This window comes from Akebia trifoliata, chromosome 3 (assembly GCF_017979445.1).
Source record: "Akebia trifoliata isolate Shusen 1 chromosome 3, ASM1797944v1, whole genome shotgun sequence".
NCBI classification, from domain to species: Eukaryota; Viridiplantae; Streptophyta; class Magnoliopsida; order Ranunculales; family Lardizabalaceae; genus Akebia; species Akebia trifoliata.
The window spans coordinates 51,556,529-51,574,493 of record NC_141377.1 but is presented as its reverse complement, the minus strand read 5'-3'; the positions used below and the strand labels follow the sequence as shown (position 1 = coordinate 51,574,493).

The 17,965-nt window shown below is 34.4% G+C and overlaps 1 protein-coding gene across 2 annotated transcripts in view; it reads right to left on the bottom strand.

Annotated features, from left to right (window-relative positions):
* LOC147407818 (uncharacterized) overlaps positions 1-17,522 on the bottom strand; it is a 35,664-nt gene extending 18,142 nt beyond the window's left edge. Inside the window, exons 1-3 of one of the 2 annotated variants that reach the window (XM_086436566.1) lie at positions 17,280-17,522; positions 11,062-11,222; positions 4,687-4,798 (exon numbers count right to left, since the gene is read on the bottom strand). In XM_086436566.1, the coding sequence (XP_086292692.1) occupies positions 4,687-4,798; positions 11,062-11,126 (177 nt within the window). In that variant the 5' untranslated portion in view covers positions 11,127-11,222; positions 17,280-17,522. Of the gene's footprint in view, positions 1-4,686; positions 4,799-11,061; positions 11,223-15,216; positions 15,286-17,279 lie in introns of those variants that run through there. The other variant, XM_086436567.1, reaches the window with a different exon arrangement.
* Positions 17,523-17,965: the final 443 nt, after the last annotated feature.

The window sequence follows — 17,965 nt, the reverse complement described above, 5'->3', positions numbered from 1 at the left end:
GGAGAATGGATAGCATTGGAAGTGAATTAGAGTGAGAGATGAATGGAAAACAAAGAAAAAAAAGGTTTTCAAGAACAACTCGAGAGCGAATTATTTTCAAGAACAGGGGCCTGATGTAAGACATCTACAATTTTAGTTAAAGAGTCTTGAGTAGTTTCTTAATTCTAGTAGGATTTATTTATATTTTCTAGTTCTAGTAGGAAGTATTTTCTAATTATAGTAGGATTTCTATGTCAATTTTAGGAAGCTTCTATAAATTTATTTAGTCACTAATTTATATTTAGGTTTTTATTTTATTTTAAATTCATTTTTACTCTTTAATCTTATGATTAAAAGTGTTTAGAAGTGTCCAAATTGAGTTATAATAGATTTAAAAAGTTAGTAATATGTTATAGATAGATTAAAAAGTTACATTTTAGTATTTTAGAAGATTTCTAAGTTGATATGATGAAGTTATCGATGTAAGGAGCTTCAAAAAAGACAATCAATGAATTAAATAAATATATCAATACAATTCTCTTTTATCTCTTAGTTACTTTCTAGTTCTTTGTTTTATCTTCTTCAAGCTATTGCTTGTTTATCAATTCAATCTATTGATTTAAATTGATTTTGCATATTCCATTAAACACAATCTTTTAATTCCTTTCGAATCTATTGATTCACACGCTTCCACTATGTCAAACGATCAGGTATTGGATCTTTGTTCCTCGGAGCCCCAAAAATGACAACCTTAATCTGTACTCTAGAGAGAAGATGGGATAGAAGTTGGAAACGGGCACTAGAAGGCTTGCCCTTTGAGAGGAGCACTCCTTGATGATTTCAGCAAAATAATTAGTCGCCCACTCTCCCATGCTAGACTCATCTTTCAGAGTATTACCTTGGAAGTCAATTGATTCACCAATCTCGTTCCTTACGTTATTTGATGTAATGGATGAATAGAAAAATTGGGTCTTTCTATCTCCCAACTTGAGCCACTAGACTCTCAATTTTTGCCTGGCAAATTTCTCTTCTAGATCCATCTCCCGCAAGAAATCATTAGAAGTTTGTGCTCCAATGGAGCAAAGGAATGATCCAGGGATTGGATTTTGATACACTAATGGATATTTAAAAAAAAAAAATCCCTAACAACCTCCTTTTGATCATTTATATTGCCGAATGAATTCTTATTTCAAGCTTTAATGGCTGCCTTTACCGCTTTCAGCTTGCTAGTAACATTAAACATAGAAGTACCTTGAGCTAGGGTCACCCAAGCTTGTTCAACTAATTCACAGAACCCTGAATAGCGCAGCCACATGGAGGAGAACTTGGAAGGCTTAGTTCCCCGTTGGAAAGAACAAAATCTTGAATACATAGGAGTGTGATCTGAGATTCCTACCGGGAGATAGCGGACAATCATCTGAGGCAATTTAGATGGCCAAGTTATGTTAATCAAAGCCCTATCCAATCTGCTCAAAATTCTTCTCTCTCGCCTACCGACTTCTTGTTCCATGATAGAAAGGATCACAACTTTTCATATCAAGAAACCAGCAATTTTCAATGCAAGAATTGAAGGCCTCCATAGCCCTTCTCAAAGCTGGTTGACCTCCCACTTTTTCCTCTTTAAACCTCACTGTGTTGAAGTCTCCCAAAAGAAGCCAAGGCAGATTGGATTACAATTGAGAAAGGTCCTGCCAAAGGTATCTTCTTTTGAATTCACTATTTTGGCTTATAGTTAATAGGCAACAAAAATTCAAACTCATCTTTGATTCCCTGAGCATGACAATGAATAAATTGATCTGATCCAATTATCTTTTCTATTTTGAATTTGAGAGGGTCCCAAACACAACCAAATTCTCCCATACTCATGACAATCATAATAATCAACAAAAGTCCATCTTCTGCATATACTTCTTAGAAACTTGAGAGCTTTAGACACTTCAACCTTAGGTTCACAAAGACCTGAAATATTGATTTTCATCAGAGATTGGAAGAAGAATTTGTTTTGTCCCCTTGGATCTTGGATCAAGTGGTAAAAATTGAAGGATTCATATTCTTGCTCTTTTTTCCTTCTATTGATTTCTTTCATTTTTCTTTAAGGGGGATATTTTCACATTTGAATTTGAAGAGGTTGGCTGATCTTTGTTTTGAAAAAAAGGAATCCAAGAATGACTCATTTTCATCTAGAAGAGGCAAGTTTCTATCTTCCAAATTTGCATTCAGCTGAATTTTTTCTCGTCCATATTATATGCTAGGGCCAAAAACGATTTTGAAATCTTCATTGGTTTGGGAGTAATGGAGATCTCCAAATATTTGAAAATCCTCTACATTCATAGAATTATTCTTCTTTGATTCAAGCAACTTTCCCTTTGAGTTTTGACCTTTTGATCCCACTGTACTCCAATCCAACATTAACACACTATTTGTGTCATTGTTTCTATTTCCGCCTCCCATAGGAGTAATTTCCAAATCATCTAAATGATCTCTTCTTTCCTTTCTTGATTTAGCTACCAAATTTGGACCTTACTCCATGGAACTTCCCATAATAATTTAATCAGACGAAGTAGTCATCTCCAACATCAAGACCTTGTCTGAAATCATGATTCCTTGAGGGTTTTGTTGGCCTTCATCCAGGGGCGCTAGGGGATTCCTTCCCATGCAGGCTCTTCCATTTTTCTTAATTTTTCCTTCCACATATTTTTCAAATTTTTTTGGATGTAATTGTGTTTCTTACACATTGACCATCATTGTGATCAAAGGATTTGAATGATTTGCACGAAGATGGTTTCCATTCATACAAATTTTTTTGCATTTGGGTTGATCCATCCTCCCTTTCAAGATCAATTATGTCTGGGAAGTTGCAATAAGAATCCACCTTTTTACACATTCTTGCATAAGATAGGCGAGATTTATGAGATGTAGCATCGTCCATGTGTAGAGGGGAGCCGATGGTACTCCCAATCATTCCTAAACACTCTAGAAACCAGAACTAAAGAGGGAAATTTGGTAGATGAATCCAAGCAGGGATAAAGGATAACATATCTCAAAATGGTTTGGTGTCTGGAGACCATTTTCGAAGGATGAGAGGATAATCACCAGTCGTCCAAATAGTAGAAATTAGAACCATGATGCAATCCTCTTCAACATTAAAGTTGAAAGGGAAAACCCCATTTTCTAATGACAGAAGATCCACATTACCCTTAATTTTCCACATTCGATTAATTGCTATTTTAGGTCTTGGAGAATAAGGCATCTTCCCCAATGTGTAACCACCCAAAGTATTGTCCCATTTTGCCACCTCTGATTGAACTAGAGGTTCAGGAACCTGAATAGATGACTTCCCTCAAAACTCCGAAAATTCTAATAGATTTTCTGAGCCCTTGATGAGCTCCCTTTAAAAATATTTTTTCCATGAGAATCCACCATCTCCTAATGATGGTTCATCCATTGTATTTTAAAGTAACCGTATAAAGGTAGATTGGAATAACCATATATAGTAGCCCATAAAAGACTATGCAAGATGGTATTTTGATACTTGTGCGACTTTACACTACATATAAACTATATCTATCGGTAAACTACTACAAAGTAAGACTAAACTAGCATCAAGAAATATCAGCACCAATGTTCGCTAAGAGAACTCTTGAGGAAATGAGCTAAACCAGCAAAATTAGATTCCACATGGGGAGTGGGGGCATAGATAGCTCCTGATGTTATCTATGACAGAGTGACGAGAAAAACCACCTCCTCAATCATCTTGTTAGTTTGAAGCTTGTTGTAGAAAGTTGTGTCCTACTAATTAGAGCTAAAATTATTTACATACTATGGCAACTGACATAAATTTTCATACTAATGTGTTATCTTTCATCTCCAAACGTCCTTAACTAAGACGTTCTAGTCATAGGGATGAGCATGACAAGACACTAGGTCTTTTTTTTTTTTCTTTCAATTTGCTTCAATATGACGGCTTGTCTTGCCATTGTCTCATCTAGTTTCATACCATGTTACCTAGTCGTCTTATCTTTTCAACCGACTAAGGCATAATGCAACATCAATGTGTTTTAGAGTTTTTGTTGTGTTTGGCACGAGGTTATGGATACTCGTGTCTACATGTCCTAACCCACATCATGACACATGCAACAATGATACTTTTATTTTAGAGAACTTCTAAAAATAATTTCTAAATAAAGGAATTGTATGCTTCACCCTACTTAATTGAGTTGTTAAACATTAACTGTAGTTGCTTGGTATTCTCCCCATTTACACATTTTGATTGTATTTATGAAGCTACTTACCAGCTTAATACCATACAGAATGTTTTACTTATTTTTTCATATGTTCTTTTACTGATATTATTAGAAAAGCATTATAATTTTTAAATAAAATTAAATATTAGAATATACTGCATGAGCGTGGATATGCCCGTATTCATGTTTCTCAATGCCAGCACGTCAGACACCTTGTATATGTGTCACACACCAACATATGATAGTTACATTATTATGTTGGTCATATGATAGTTACATTATTATATTGGTCATAACACGTTGGGGTTCTAGAAGCATATAACTGTTACAAGTACCTTAGAATTTGATACTTCATGCTATCAAAGACCAATAAATGTTTATAAGGAACAAATGGACTAGTTTAAGTCAAGCAAGCTACATACGAAACAAAAAATACAGATAAGAGACCACATAACAGAAGTACCCGGCTTGTGGCAAGAGCAAATGTCGACGCCTCCAATCTTGTAGCAATTTCCTTAATTCGGATTAGTCCCTCCAAGTCATGGATAGGCATGCGTCTCTTAAGATTCACCATTCTACAGGTGAGATGATGGTTTTAACAAAGTTATTATGTGTCAATAGAAGATATTACTATAATAGATACTTCATTAGGAAACGAAAAAGAAATTAACATTCGATTACATATTTAGGCCATAACAAAGATATAAAAGCCAGATAGACATTGATAAGACTACTTCAATTCTTACCCCAACCAAAATTAGTTGTTTACGTTCACAGAACTTTAGGTTATTATTCTTTTAAATGATTTTTCGTTAGCCATAACTAACCATGTTTAGAAAGAGAAGCGAAACGCCACAGTTGTTGAATACATAATTGTCTAATTTATTTTTAGGTCGAAATTTATATTTTACAATGAATCATATTAACTAACCACAGGGATGTTTTTATAAACCTACATTTTCAATTTTTCCATATTCATGTCAAGTATTACACTTTTAAAAATTGAGTGTACTGATGTTACCCTTTAGCAATTAAAGACTATGTTTATGTTCATGAGTTAATCCCAGAGGTCAATGTTAATTTTGGACCTATTACCAAATCATAAGAAAATAAATAAACTTAGTTTTACTCTCCATATACAATCTCTCTTTTGGTTGGTGTCTAATTCTGTTAAATGTGTCATACTTGGAACCGGTAACATCTACATAGAAACAGAAAAATTAATTTAACAATTAATGTGGGTACATAATCAATACTTAATATTAGTATTTAATAAAAGAATCTCTCTTCTAATTTATTATAGATGGTGCGAAAGCAATAGATGAGGAAAGTGAAAGATAGCAAGATTTCCCCACTTTCATTTAGTCCCACATCGGTTGGGGAACTTCATGGACTAGCATTCATAAATGCTAGAATCTTTCTAGGGTTGGACCCCAAGGGGCACCCACCCTTTCTCCCCCAAGGGGAAACCTCTATGTAAACTATTTCACACCCATGCGAGTGAGTCGAGCCAGGTCGGGCCGGGTGGGTGTGGCATGATGTGGTGTGGTGCATGCAAGCAGATGGGCATGTCAATGTCTCTTTCTTTCTTTTCTTTTTCTTTTTTTGGTAAAAAAGATATTTTATTTAAAAAGGACCAGATACAATCCACTTTTCTTGATTCTCTCCCTAACATCGTGGCTTTTTAATCTATTAATTAGGCAAATCATTTGGACACACCCCATCCTTCCTTATTTATACCCATGCATATGGGAATACTTAATTTAGAAAAATTCACATCCTCTTTAGTTCAAAAGAAAGTTGCAACAATCGTTCCTCCCTATCATCAGTTCTTCTTTCTTTTATTTTCTAGAATAAACATCATGAACATCATCACCCCATTTTCCAAAATGAATGGAGATGCTAAATGTAGGAGCAAATCCTTTATCAAACTAATAAATGCTTTATTCATTAGCTCAAGGGATCCCACCAATCTATGGGGTGAAGCTCTTTTAACAGTATCATTCTTACCTAGAGTTCCTCATTCTAAAACAAAGATCACCAGCTTTGAATTATGGAGGAGTAGAAAAATAAATATAAGTAATCTGAATAATTTCAAATTTTGGGGTTGTCTGGCATATTTACACCACAGATGTTAATAGACCCAAAAAGTGATGCAAGGCTTCTGATTGCATGTTATTAGGCTATACAACTAACAACAAGGTAATGGATCACTTGACTTAACAAAAATGCGATTATAGAATCCTTAGATGCTCATTATTATGAAGACAAGCTTCCATTTAAATGTAAAAATAATGGGAGCTCGCATCCTCTCAAGATAGAGGAAACACCTCAACCCAAAATATTTGAACCTAGGGTTGAAAAGAATAGAGACCTTGACATCTAACTTAGGAGTAGTAAAAAAGAACTACAACAACCAAGGAATTTAATCCAAATTACTATGCCTCGACATAGAAGAAGAGCCATATTCTTTGGAAGAAGAATAATCCTCTTCAAATGCTGATATTTGGAGAAAATCGTCAATGACAAGATGGATTCCCTAACATTAAATAAAACATGAAAACTAATCGAATCACCTCAAGGGTGAACAACATAGACTGCAAAAGGATTCTTATAAGAAAATTAAGACCAGATGGAACTATAGATAAGTATAAAGCTAGACTAGTGGCTAAAGGTTTCAAGGAAATAAGAAAATGTCGACTTCTTCAACACACATTCTCCTATGTATATGATACATTCATTACAATGTTAAGGGCAATAGTTGCCTTAAACAATTTGGTTCTATAGAAAATGAATGTCAAAATAACACTTTTAAATGGAAACCTAGAAGAAGAGATTTCTATGGGCCTACTTGAGGGAATGAAGAGACCTGGTCAAGAGCAAAAGGTATCCGAATTGATCAAATAATTGCATGGATGGTAGCATGATAATTTTGATCAAGTTGTTCTCTCCAATGGATTTCAAATAAATGCAAGTAATAAATGTATATATTATAAATATTTTGATAAGTATAAATTTTATTAAAGAGAAAAAAAGATACAAAAAGACTTACAAGGCGGTCGAGGTACCAAACCCAAGACTCTCCTAACGATCTACTAGGGATTCCCACCGGAAAACAAAGTGTTCATAGAAAACACCCTTGAAATCAGGGTATAACTTACACAAAAAAACAAAAGCCCCAAAATGTTTAGGGTAATATCATAAAAGCTTGAGTTCACCCCTTCAAAAATTCTCCCATTCCTTTCCAACCAAATTCCCCAACAAATGGCAAAAGGAAGGAACCTCCACAAGATGGTCAATCTCCTTGAGAAGCAAGACAAATCCCAACTCTGAAAAAGAGACAAGGTAGTATTCGGAAGAACCCAAGAAATCCCGAAAAGACCAAAGAAATACTCCAAATGGCATAGGCTAACTCACAATGTAATAAAATATGGTTAATGGATTCGCCATTGATAAGATAAAGAGCACAACAATTAGGCGTCACAAAACCACGAGCGATAAGCAGATCAAGCATGGGAAGTTTATTCAAAGTGGCGAGCCAAATGAAAAATAGAACCTTAAAAGGGGCTTTAAAACCCCAAATCTTAGCCAAGGGGAATTGAATAGGATGGTTGTTGAGCTTTGTGAGTGGCTGGGCAAACAAACTAACAGTGAAGTTCGCTCTTTTGGTACAGGTCCACTCCATCCTATCATCTTCAATGATGTTCTAGTAAGCTCCATCAAGAATGGTCATTAAGTCAGCTAGGTCCTGTGAAACGTTTTGTACCCACTGCCAAATCGGATTTAAAAAAGCTCAAACTATAGATTCAGAGCCTAAGCCGGTGAATGAGAATGAGATGAAGGTGAAGCGAAAATAGAAGCTGCTGAAGTAGAATTTGTAATTTTAATCCTTCCCAACTGAGAAACCAGAAATCCAATCCAAACTTGACACTCTTTTTAGGAAACGGCCAAAGACCTCCACCACTAAAATGAATAATAACAGAGATAGGCCTTTACTATCGAGCGAAGCTCCTGCTCGAAGCAGTTTACCTCCTTCCTATATTGGAGAGGTCGACTCCATGCCCTACTCAATTACATCAACCCTCTCCCACATACGGCTCTTTTCTGTTCTCTTCGTCACGACCTAAGCTTCATTTTGTCTCAAGCCCCTGGAACTTCTGAAAAAGCTGGTTGGACTACCGTTGATTAGAATAAAAAAGGAGGCCATAGTCACACATTTCATAACCCAATCAATACAAGTGATCTCAAGCCCCATCCTTTGCATCAGATACCTCAGATGTGCAAATAACATGCATAGTATTCCATTTTTGTATAAGGGTAACATTTTTATTTTCACTTTAACTTCAATGTAGTAGAACATACTAAGAAACTGTTGTCCCAAAATTTTGATATGAAAGATCTTGGGCAGATCAATTTAATTTTGGAAATAAAAGTAAATAGAACTATTAATGGTATGTCACTAAATCAATCTCATTGTATTGAGACAATTCTAAAATATATAAACACTTCAAATGTAGACCTGTACATACTGCATTTGACCCTAGTGTTAGGGTACATCCTAACAAGGGTGATAGTTTTAACCAAAGGGAATGTCCAAGCATCTGCAGACTGTAACAAACCTGACATAGCACATATGGCCTAAGGGTCCTTTGTAGGAATACTAGTAGTCCTAGTTCAAAACATTGAAATGTCTTTAGTATGGTAATGAAATACATGAAAAGAACTCTAAACGTAGGTATTCACTTGTTCTTGAAAGATACAACGATGTCAATCCGAATGGTGGTAAAGTAGTTTCTTGGAAGTCTTAGACAGCGCAATCCACTATAGAGTCTGATTTGATAGCATTATCTATGAGGCAGTTTGCTACGAGACCTTCTATCAAACATACCTATTTGGGACAAGCCTTTCCCCCTATCCCAAGTTCCCAACTCATTGTGATAGCACAACTTCCATTGGTACAGTGTATATCCATTATTATAATAGGAAGTCCCAACAAATTCATCACAAACTTAGAATTGTAAGAGAACTGTTATCAATTGGTATCATAAATGTAGATTTTGTGAGATCTACGGATAATCTCGTAGATCCCTTAAACGAAGGCTTGGAAAGGGAAAAAGCTTGGAATACATAGAAAATGATAAGCCCGAAGCTCCATATTTAAAGAGAAAAATGTGTCACTGAGTGATTGATTATGGATCATGCACATTCCTTTTTGGAGTTTCATTCCTTATCCATCCCTATTATGCTTAGTGCATGATACATTGTAGCAATTATAAGGTTGACTTTTTTAACTATTAGTGAGGACTATGGTTCATCTTTTGAGTGGGTGATAGCTGCAAGCGCACTAGTTATATACTCACCTATGCTTGTGTGTGTAAGTGGGATCACTTCCTACAAGAACTAGGCTATTTTTCTAAAGCACTCACGAACACTAGGATAAACTGCAAGGCATTGGCTTAAAAAACATCACATCTTGTAGAGCTATGCATAATGTGAATTTATTATATACTTGAAAACCCAAGTTCAAAACAAAGTCACTCTAATTCTTATACTGTATATACATTATCACAGTGTGAAGGTTCAAGTCGATAGACACTTTCATACAGTGAACTATTGTCTACTTTTCCCAGAGTTAAAATAAACAAGAATTGTTGTATTTTAATAAAAATAAGAGTCTTTTCTCTATTTTTTTACTTTTTCTTTATATCTCTCTCCTCATTAATTATAGATGAAAGCAATAAATGAGGAAAGAGGGGGAAAAAAAAAGATTCACCCCTCATCGAGTCTTACATCAGAGTTTAGTCACTTGGTTGGGTGACAATGGGCATCCACCCTTTTCCCCATGGGGAGGGGGTATTCTAGATTAGGCCACACAAATACACACAAACGCCTGCACACCGAACCGTATTGGGTCAAGTTGGGCCACCTGGGGCTGGTGGGTGTGGTGTGGTCCACCTTTCTTAATTCTTTCCCCACCATCATGGCTTTTTAATGCCTTAATTAGGCCCGTTGTTAGAAACACCTGACTGTCCTCATTAATACCCATGCATATGCAATGGTTTAATTTTGAAAAAATCGCATCCTGCTCAAGTTCCAAAGACTTTGTAACTTCTTCTTCCCTCTCATAAGTTCTTCCTTCTTTTATTTTCCGCTTCTGCAACAAGTAGTACTGAGGACTCATTGTGCGGTCAAAGTAGAACGATCTTTAGTTATGTTTACAAGTGATCTTTTTCAATTTAAATTCTGGGCAAAGGTGAAAGAATCTAGGGTTTTTGACTCTCTTTTTGGTACAACAAACGAGAGATAAATAATGGATCTGACTGGGCTGTTGTATCCTGGGGGTGACGTGTCATAAATCTGCCTGCAATCAGTTCAACACGCATAGAGGCGTGAAACACTTGAAAAAACAGAGTCCGCGTCTCATCTCATCTTCATCTTGATACGCCATACTCTCTACACATCTCAAGTTGGAAAAGCGTGAAGAGGCATTTATGTGAAACTTTCTTCGGATATTATTTTTGGAATCAGCATATTGTTGTATACCGGTCTACAAAATTTAACATAACATACAAGGAAATATATAATATAAAATTTTCAAAAGTTGAAGCAACAAATGTAGTTCAACATGGGTTTCCCACCAAGTGATTCTACATTGATCCAGAAAATAAATTATGATGCTAATACAACAATAAAACCACCATGAGTAGTGAACCGGGCCTCATCCTCTAAGACGAAAGGCATATGAACTACAAATAATTCAAGTCTAACATGGACAAACTACGGTAAAAGAAAATGGAAAAAAATATCATCGTGTATCAATAAAGCTCAAAAAACTTACATTTTATTCACAACCCACAATCGAGAACTGGGTAACAGCTGGACTCTCCAAGAATTATCACCCATGTTGGGGAAGGCACTTTGAAGGAAAATCCCCACAAATGTTGGAAAGAAGATAAAATGTAAAGGAGAAGTTAGCTTTGACTTCAGGAATTTGCTTCCCTGCATTTCTCAAATCAAGAAAAGAGATAAAGGTTTGTTATCCCAGAAAAGAAATGTAAAACACAGAAACAAAACTTAAAGTAATAATTGACATCTACTTTTTTTCCACACTCAAATCTGATTCTATAACTGAGGTTTTATACGGATGATTAATGAATAAACATATAATCACACAAATACTCCAAAATAACCATTACAACGTCGATACTATAGGATATGTAATGTGATACTACTCCACCCATATCACATGCCTTGATTGGAAATAATTTTAAAAAAATGATAAGAGAATACAGAGAGAGGAAAAATTGACTTCTTCAAGGAGATCGGGACCTCCTAGATCACTTTGAAGTTGATCAACCACCTAAGTCAAAGAACAAGCTCTTCATTAATTCCCAATTGTGTATTACAAACCTATTTATGAAGATACTCCAAAAGATGCCCCAACTCCATATATCAAAGATTCGGAGTCCAATAAACAAATCTTGTTCCTCCATTCAACTCTGTCCAAAGCCAAGTCTTCTATAATTGAGAGAATTTATATTAACTTTCATTGTCTCCATCCAAGTTCTTTTGGGTCTTCCTCTTGCTCTTTTTAGGACCCTCAACTTGAATATTACTTCTAACTGCTAAGCTTTTACCTATCAATATATATAGGGTCAGGTTTTATTGACTCGAGAAATAACACACAATCCCGACTGTGTAAGCACAACATCCAACAGTTGGGATTTTATGCATATCTCGAGAATACATATTCAGATGGCACTAATCTCGAGGATAATTCTTAACCGTTAGATTATGTGTTTACAAGTCAAGATCATGTCATTTCTTGAGTCAACATAACCCAACACACACACACATACACACATATTTTTCTTGTAATTGAGACTATAATTGGCTTTAATTCAACATGCCCAAACCAAGTCAGCAAACTTTCTCTTAATTTATCACCTATTGGAACTAGTCTTGCATTTTCCCCAATGCGTTCCTTTCTAATTTTATCTTTTCTAGTCTTTCCTCTCATCCATCTTAACATTCTCAATCAACAACTAATCAAAAATAAAGAAACCCAACTTTAACGTAAAAACACTAATTTCCATCCTAATATGTCCCCTAGAAATAATAATTTAATTAAATACTAAGAAAATAAACTAAAAGTTGGACTACAGTATTCCTTCCCCCTTACATAAGCTATATCCTCAAGCCCCGAGGATATTGATAATTAAAAGCTTCCCTTAAATTTCCACCATTCCCATGTGACATCTTCAACGTGTGTGACATAATGGCTTAGACAAATCATGAGATAAATAGGGGTCAATTTTCTTCAATGTCCTTAGGATTTGCCGCACTAGTTGCTTCCAACTAAAATCCTTTCAATATAATCAATTGAGCTTTACAATGATTGCAGGGCCCATACTTCCCAAGTTTTTGTACGGTTTGAAACAAGAACCCTAATAGTGGCTTGGCAAGTTTGATAAGTTGGTTCCTTCTAATGCTTTTAAAATTAATGAAAGAGATAAATGCATGTATCATGGATACATAAAAGATACAATGTCTCAAGGTGGATGACTGGTTAATTTTTGGTTCTTGCTTAGAAACCTATAACAGAAACAAAAAATTTGTCATCCCAAAATTTTGGAATCAAGGATCACGAGAGGCCAATGTAATATTAGGAATTAAAGTAACTAGAACTGCTAATGGTAATTTTCTAAGCTGATCTCACTATATTGAGAAAATTCTAAAGAAATACAATAAATTTTGAATTGAATATGGTTTGTACTATGTTTGACCATAGAGTAAGTCATATCCTAATAAAGGTGATACTATGAATTGAAAGGCAAAACGTAGTATAACTAGTAATCACAGATATGCTACAGAATGTACTAGACCTGAGATAGCATATGTTGTAGGGGCATTTTGTACATAAACTAGTAGACCAAGTATAAAGCATTGAAATGAGATACTTGAAGAGACCTTTGGAATTAGCCATTCACTATTAGCAATTTCTAGTTGTCCTTGAAGGAAAAAAATGATGGAGATTGGAACATCCTTCTGAACCATGCAAAGGCTATCAGTAGTTATGTATTTAACATTTGCGATGAAGCAATTTCTCCAAAATCCATTAAGCAAACTATAACTGATCGATCCACATGGAATCTGAGTTGATAACTATGGCTAGAGAGAAGACACTATGAAGCCTTCTATCATATATGCCTCTCAAGGAAAGTCCCAATATTCATCGTAATAGCATGACTACCACTAATAGAGTTTGGGATTGTTATTACAATGATAAGATGCAACAAATTCATCACAAATTCATGCACCTATTGAGTATTTTCTCCTTGTACATCGCGACGATGTAACTTAGTGCAACAAAGCCTACAACAATTTTGAAGGTTGAGTTATTTATCGACTCTTAAGGAGGACCATAGCTCAATATGTTGGAAATTACTACAAAAGGAGGGAAAATAGGAGGAAAAAATAAAGTATAATTTAATACAAAGATCTTTGGATGTAAAGGCTCGATCAAATGCACCTTCTTTAAAAAAAAAAAGTTTAATCTCCTTTTAAGTCAAAAATAGTGAGTGCTCAAAGACTATAAAACAAATCCACTCCAAGAAATAATGGAAACCTAGATCTTGTTATTGAATTTTGAATTCAGCATAATATGATCACATCCTAAACACTCTTAGTATTAAAAAAAAAAAACAAGATAATGCCCAAACGATTTAATAAAATTAGCATTGGAAATAATAGTAGTTTTTTCTTGTTTTTATTCTATGTAAGGGCATTTATGTCCATTCACACTTTAGATAATATATATATCTGTCAAGCTCTCATTATGAGGCTTGCAAATTACTTTTCTAAATTCTTCTACTAGAACATATAAAAACTAATTTTTCTTTCTCTAGTTTGGTTAATTCATTATTATGTTTTGACTCATCTGAGATCTTGTGTTTACAAGTCCAAATGTGTGTCCTTTGAGAGACCATTCATACCTTTTTTTTTTTAAATAGATGGTTTTACATTTGGATCCTAACCAACACACGTATTTGTACCTGACCACTCAAAGGGCCATTTGAGCTGATATGACACAATCATTTTTGACTGGTCAAACAACAGATAAGTGAGATTGATCAATCCCAATTCCCAATGGTCAACATGTCAACCGTTAGGGTGACATGTGGATAATAGAAGAGGCCCCTCAACGCCTTGCAACAATGTGCTTATGCGAAGTGTGCCTCAAAAGTGATTTCGAATTCATAACATATATTTTCCAAACAAAGCAGAAGTGCTTCCCACTTAAGCAGGAAACCTAAAACTTTCCAGAGTGATAAGCGACTGAAACTCACTTCTAGCATTTGCAGGAATTTGATGAATCTTTAAAGTAATGTAATTTTTGGATCATGGTGTCCTCATTTTTTTTATTATTTAATGACCAAAATACTGCCACAATACTTCTAAGATATTAAATTAATTACCAAAAAAACCCAATAAATGAGCTATTTCGCAAAAAATCTCTCACCAAACAAGAATTTTGCAACAACAATTCAACTATTTCTACTTCCAACACCTTTGTTTCTACAATTAGTGGAAGCAAAAGCCCACAACAAACCCAAAGAGGCCTAAGACTACAAGTTCAATGATTCTATATTATACTAGGTATCCAAGGTGACTCAACATAAGAGAGAGAAATCAATTCGCAAATCACAAGGTTTTACTTCAATTTCAAACTTTCAAATTTCCATCAACGGACCTTTGTTTCTAAATGGTTGTAGTTCAAGCTTTTTAGTCTACCCAATTTGTTTACTCAAATTGATGCTTCCCTAGTAGGAAAGTGCCTATTTGAGGGAACAATTACTAGCCCAGTTGGCTTGCAAAAGGACAAAAATAAAACATGACTACCAAGACTATTTAAGATATATGATTTATTTAGGTACATCCAACACATTTTTAAGTGATTATATAATTGCAGGAGCACTCCTTACAGACTCACCTACATGGGTGTAGAAAAGTGACTCCTTCCTATGAGAATTGGGCTAATTATGTGGAATATCCACGAGACCTAGGATAAAACACATGATCATAATGTGTTAGCTTCTACACACTACACCTAATTACAGTGATGAATCAGAATTCAAGAGTTAGTCATTTTGATTCTTATATTCAAGATACGCTATTAGTATGAAAAAAGTTCAAATCTTTGGGAACCTTCATTTATATAGAACATTTTCTCTTTTTCTTAGGCTATTTTATTTAGTTTATTAGAATAAGTAGGGAATTGTTAAGAATATTCTAAAAATTAAATTTTTTTATTTAATCTTTTTTCACTATCTAAATTTATTGCATTTGTCACCTTGAATTAAGTGCAAAACAAAAAATAAACTAAATGTTGCTTTGAAATGAAGGTAGTGTGAAAGCATTTAATTTTGGAGGAATTATATTTCTCAAACTAATTTTAGTTAGTTTATTCAAGAAATCATTTTAGTTAGTTCTTAATTTGTCCAAGAACTCATTTTTATGCTAGTTTTATTAGAGTATTAGATTGTGTTGTATTAACGAGTACATTGATACACTGGATCATTATCTTGAAATACGCATAGTCACCAAGTCGGAATACGGGTTTAAAACGGCAAGGAAAAGAGACGAGAACAAAGTAGAAAAAAAATGCTAAGTATACAAAATAAAAAAATATGAAAAAATATTACACATATAATGTTAGACATTTAGTATATGTTTTCAAATATATTTTTGAGCAAAAAAAATATATTATTGAATATCTGTGCATGTTAACATCTTTCCACATATAATTGTACATTTTATGATGCAAACAAGTCTAACCATCAATGTATCTTTTGAGCAAAATAATATACTATTGAAAAACTTTAAAAATCATAATATCAAGTTATTATCATAAAATTCTACATTAAACATTACTTATGAACTAAATCACAAACAACCCTAAGATCATAAAAATTAACTGTAGGCCTAAAACAAGGGTTCTTATTATTATTATTCTTTTTTAAACATAAAAAAAAACGTGTGTTTTTTATTGTTTTAATTGTCAAAGGTACAAGACACATTTTAAAGGAGAATTTTTTTTTTTTTTAAAGGAGCTTTTTGTTACTATGGATGTACGTAAGATTAGAACATGTAGTTAATGTAGTTATGCGGATATGTAACTTACTTCTAACTTAATCTATTTTTCTTATTTAATGGAATCTTACTCGATGACAAAGTATTCATGTTTTTCACATGATCTCAAACTCTTTTAACGGTATTAAAGAAATTGAGACCATGGTTTTAAATCTCGTCTGAGACCGAGATGACTCACACGAGTCATCTCGGTATCATTCACCAATGAGATGGATTCACATCTCCGGCTTCACATATCTCACAAGAAAAACAAGATGACTCAGGTGTATTTTGAAAATCTCATCCAATCCGATAAACCTCAGCCGAGTCAACCAGGATTTTGTATACATTAATGAAAATAATTACTTTTTTTAGAATTTAAATATCTATTTTCTAAGTAAAACATGATTTTAGAACTAAACATCTCCTAATCTACCTTATTTTATTAAAATAAATAAAATCATCACTATTTTCACATAAATGTATATGAATAAATAATTCTAAACCGAATTATGAACCGAGTTAAACGGTTTATCTACTCCGAGGCGAGTTGATTCGTCCAAGACAACTTGGTCTCGTCCATGAACGAGACGAAACGTCAGACCGAGATTTGAATCCATAATTGAGATTATTTGTCTCTGTTTTAATCAATCAATCAATCGTTGAGGACAAAATCCAAACCATTAGACGCTCTCAATTGTTTGGGATATAATCGAAAGCTTCAAAATCGAGGATAAATAAGAAATCGATTTTTGTTTTTTCTCAAATTCATCTTTAATCTAACAAAAATATAAGTTTCTACAGCACAATTCAACAATGAATCAACAATAGTAAGAGAACTCAAAGAAAAAAATGCAAAAAAATACAGAGAATTTCAACTAAAAAGGTGACAAATTGGGAGAGAAAAACGAAACCCTAACTTACATAGAGAGATCAAATGGGAGAGAAGACTGAAGAGCAGTATCGATGCTCGTAGAGGATCAAAGTGATGCCTTAAAACTAGAAGGCTCACGTACTCCTTCTTCGTCACCAACTCAAGTCAGTGTGAATCCTGTACATCCGGGAGTTGGTACCTACCCTACCCCTAACTCCCTAAACTTGGTGGGCCTTCTCTTCAAGGGCTTTGAAGTCATCCACGTATCGACAAGATACTCATGATGAATGGTGTTCATACAATGAAAAGAACTCCTCATTAAAATGTCTGTAGTAAAAACAAAATTATACAGATCATCGTTCCTCGCAAAAAATGATTGTCTGGATCCCTATGTAGTCTAACAGTCTGATTGATAGATTGTAGCCGTTGATTTATGATTTATCGATAGCATGTACGAAGCCAATTCATGGCCTATTTGAATCTAGTAGGAAAAATCAACAATATTATTATACGATTGGTGACCCTGAATATTCGAAGATCTGTGGGCCCAGAGTAATTTAAAATGGCCTAAATGCCTTTGTTTCCGATTGTCCCCTCCTCGTACTCTTTCCAAAAATGCTTGATTCTTCTTTCCAAAAAAAAACGGTCCGTTGTCTTCAAAATTTTCCAAAATCATATCTTACTCTTAAGGTCTAAAGGTCAAAGTTGGGGGTCAGATTTTTTACTCTATAGGTTG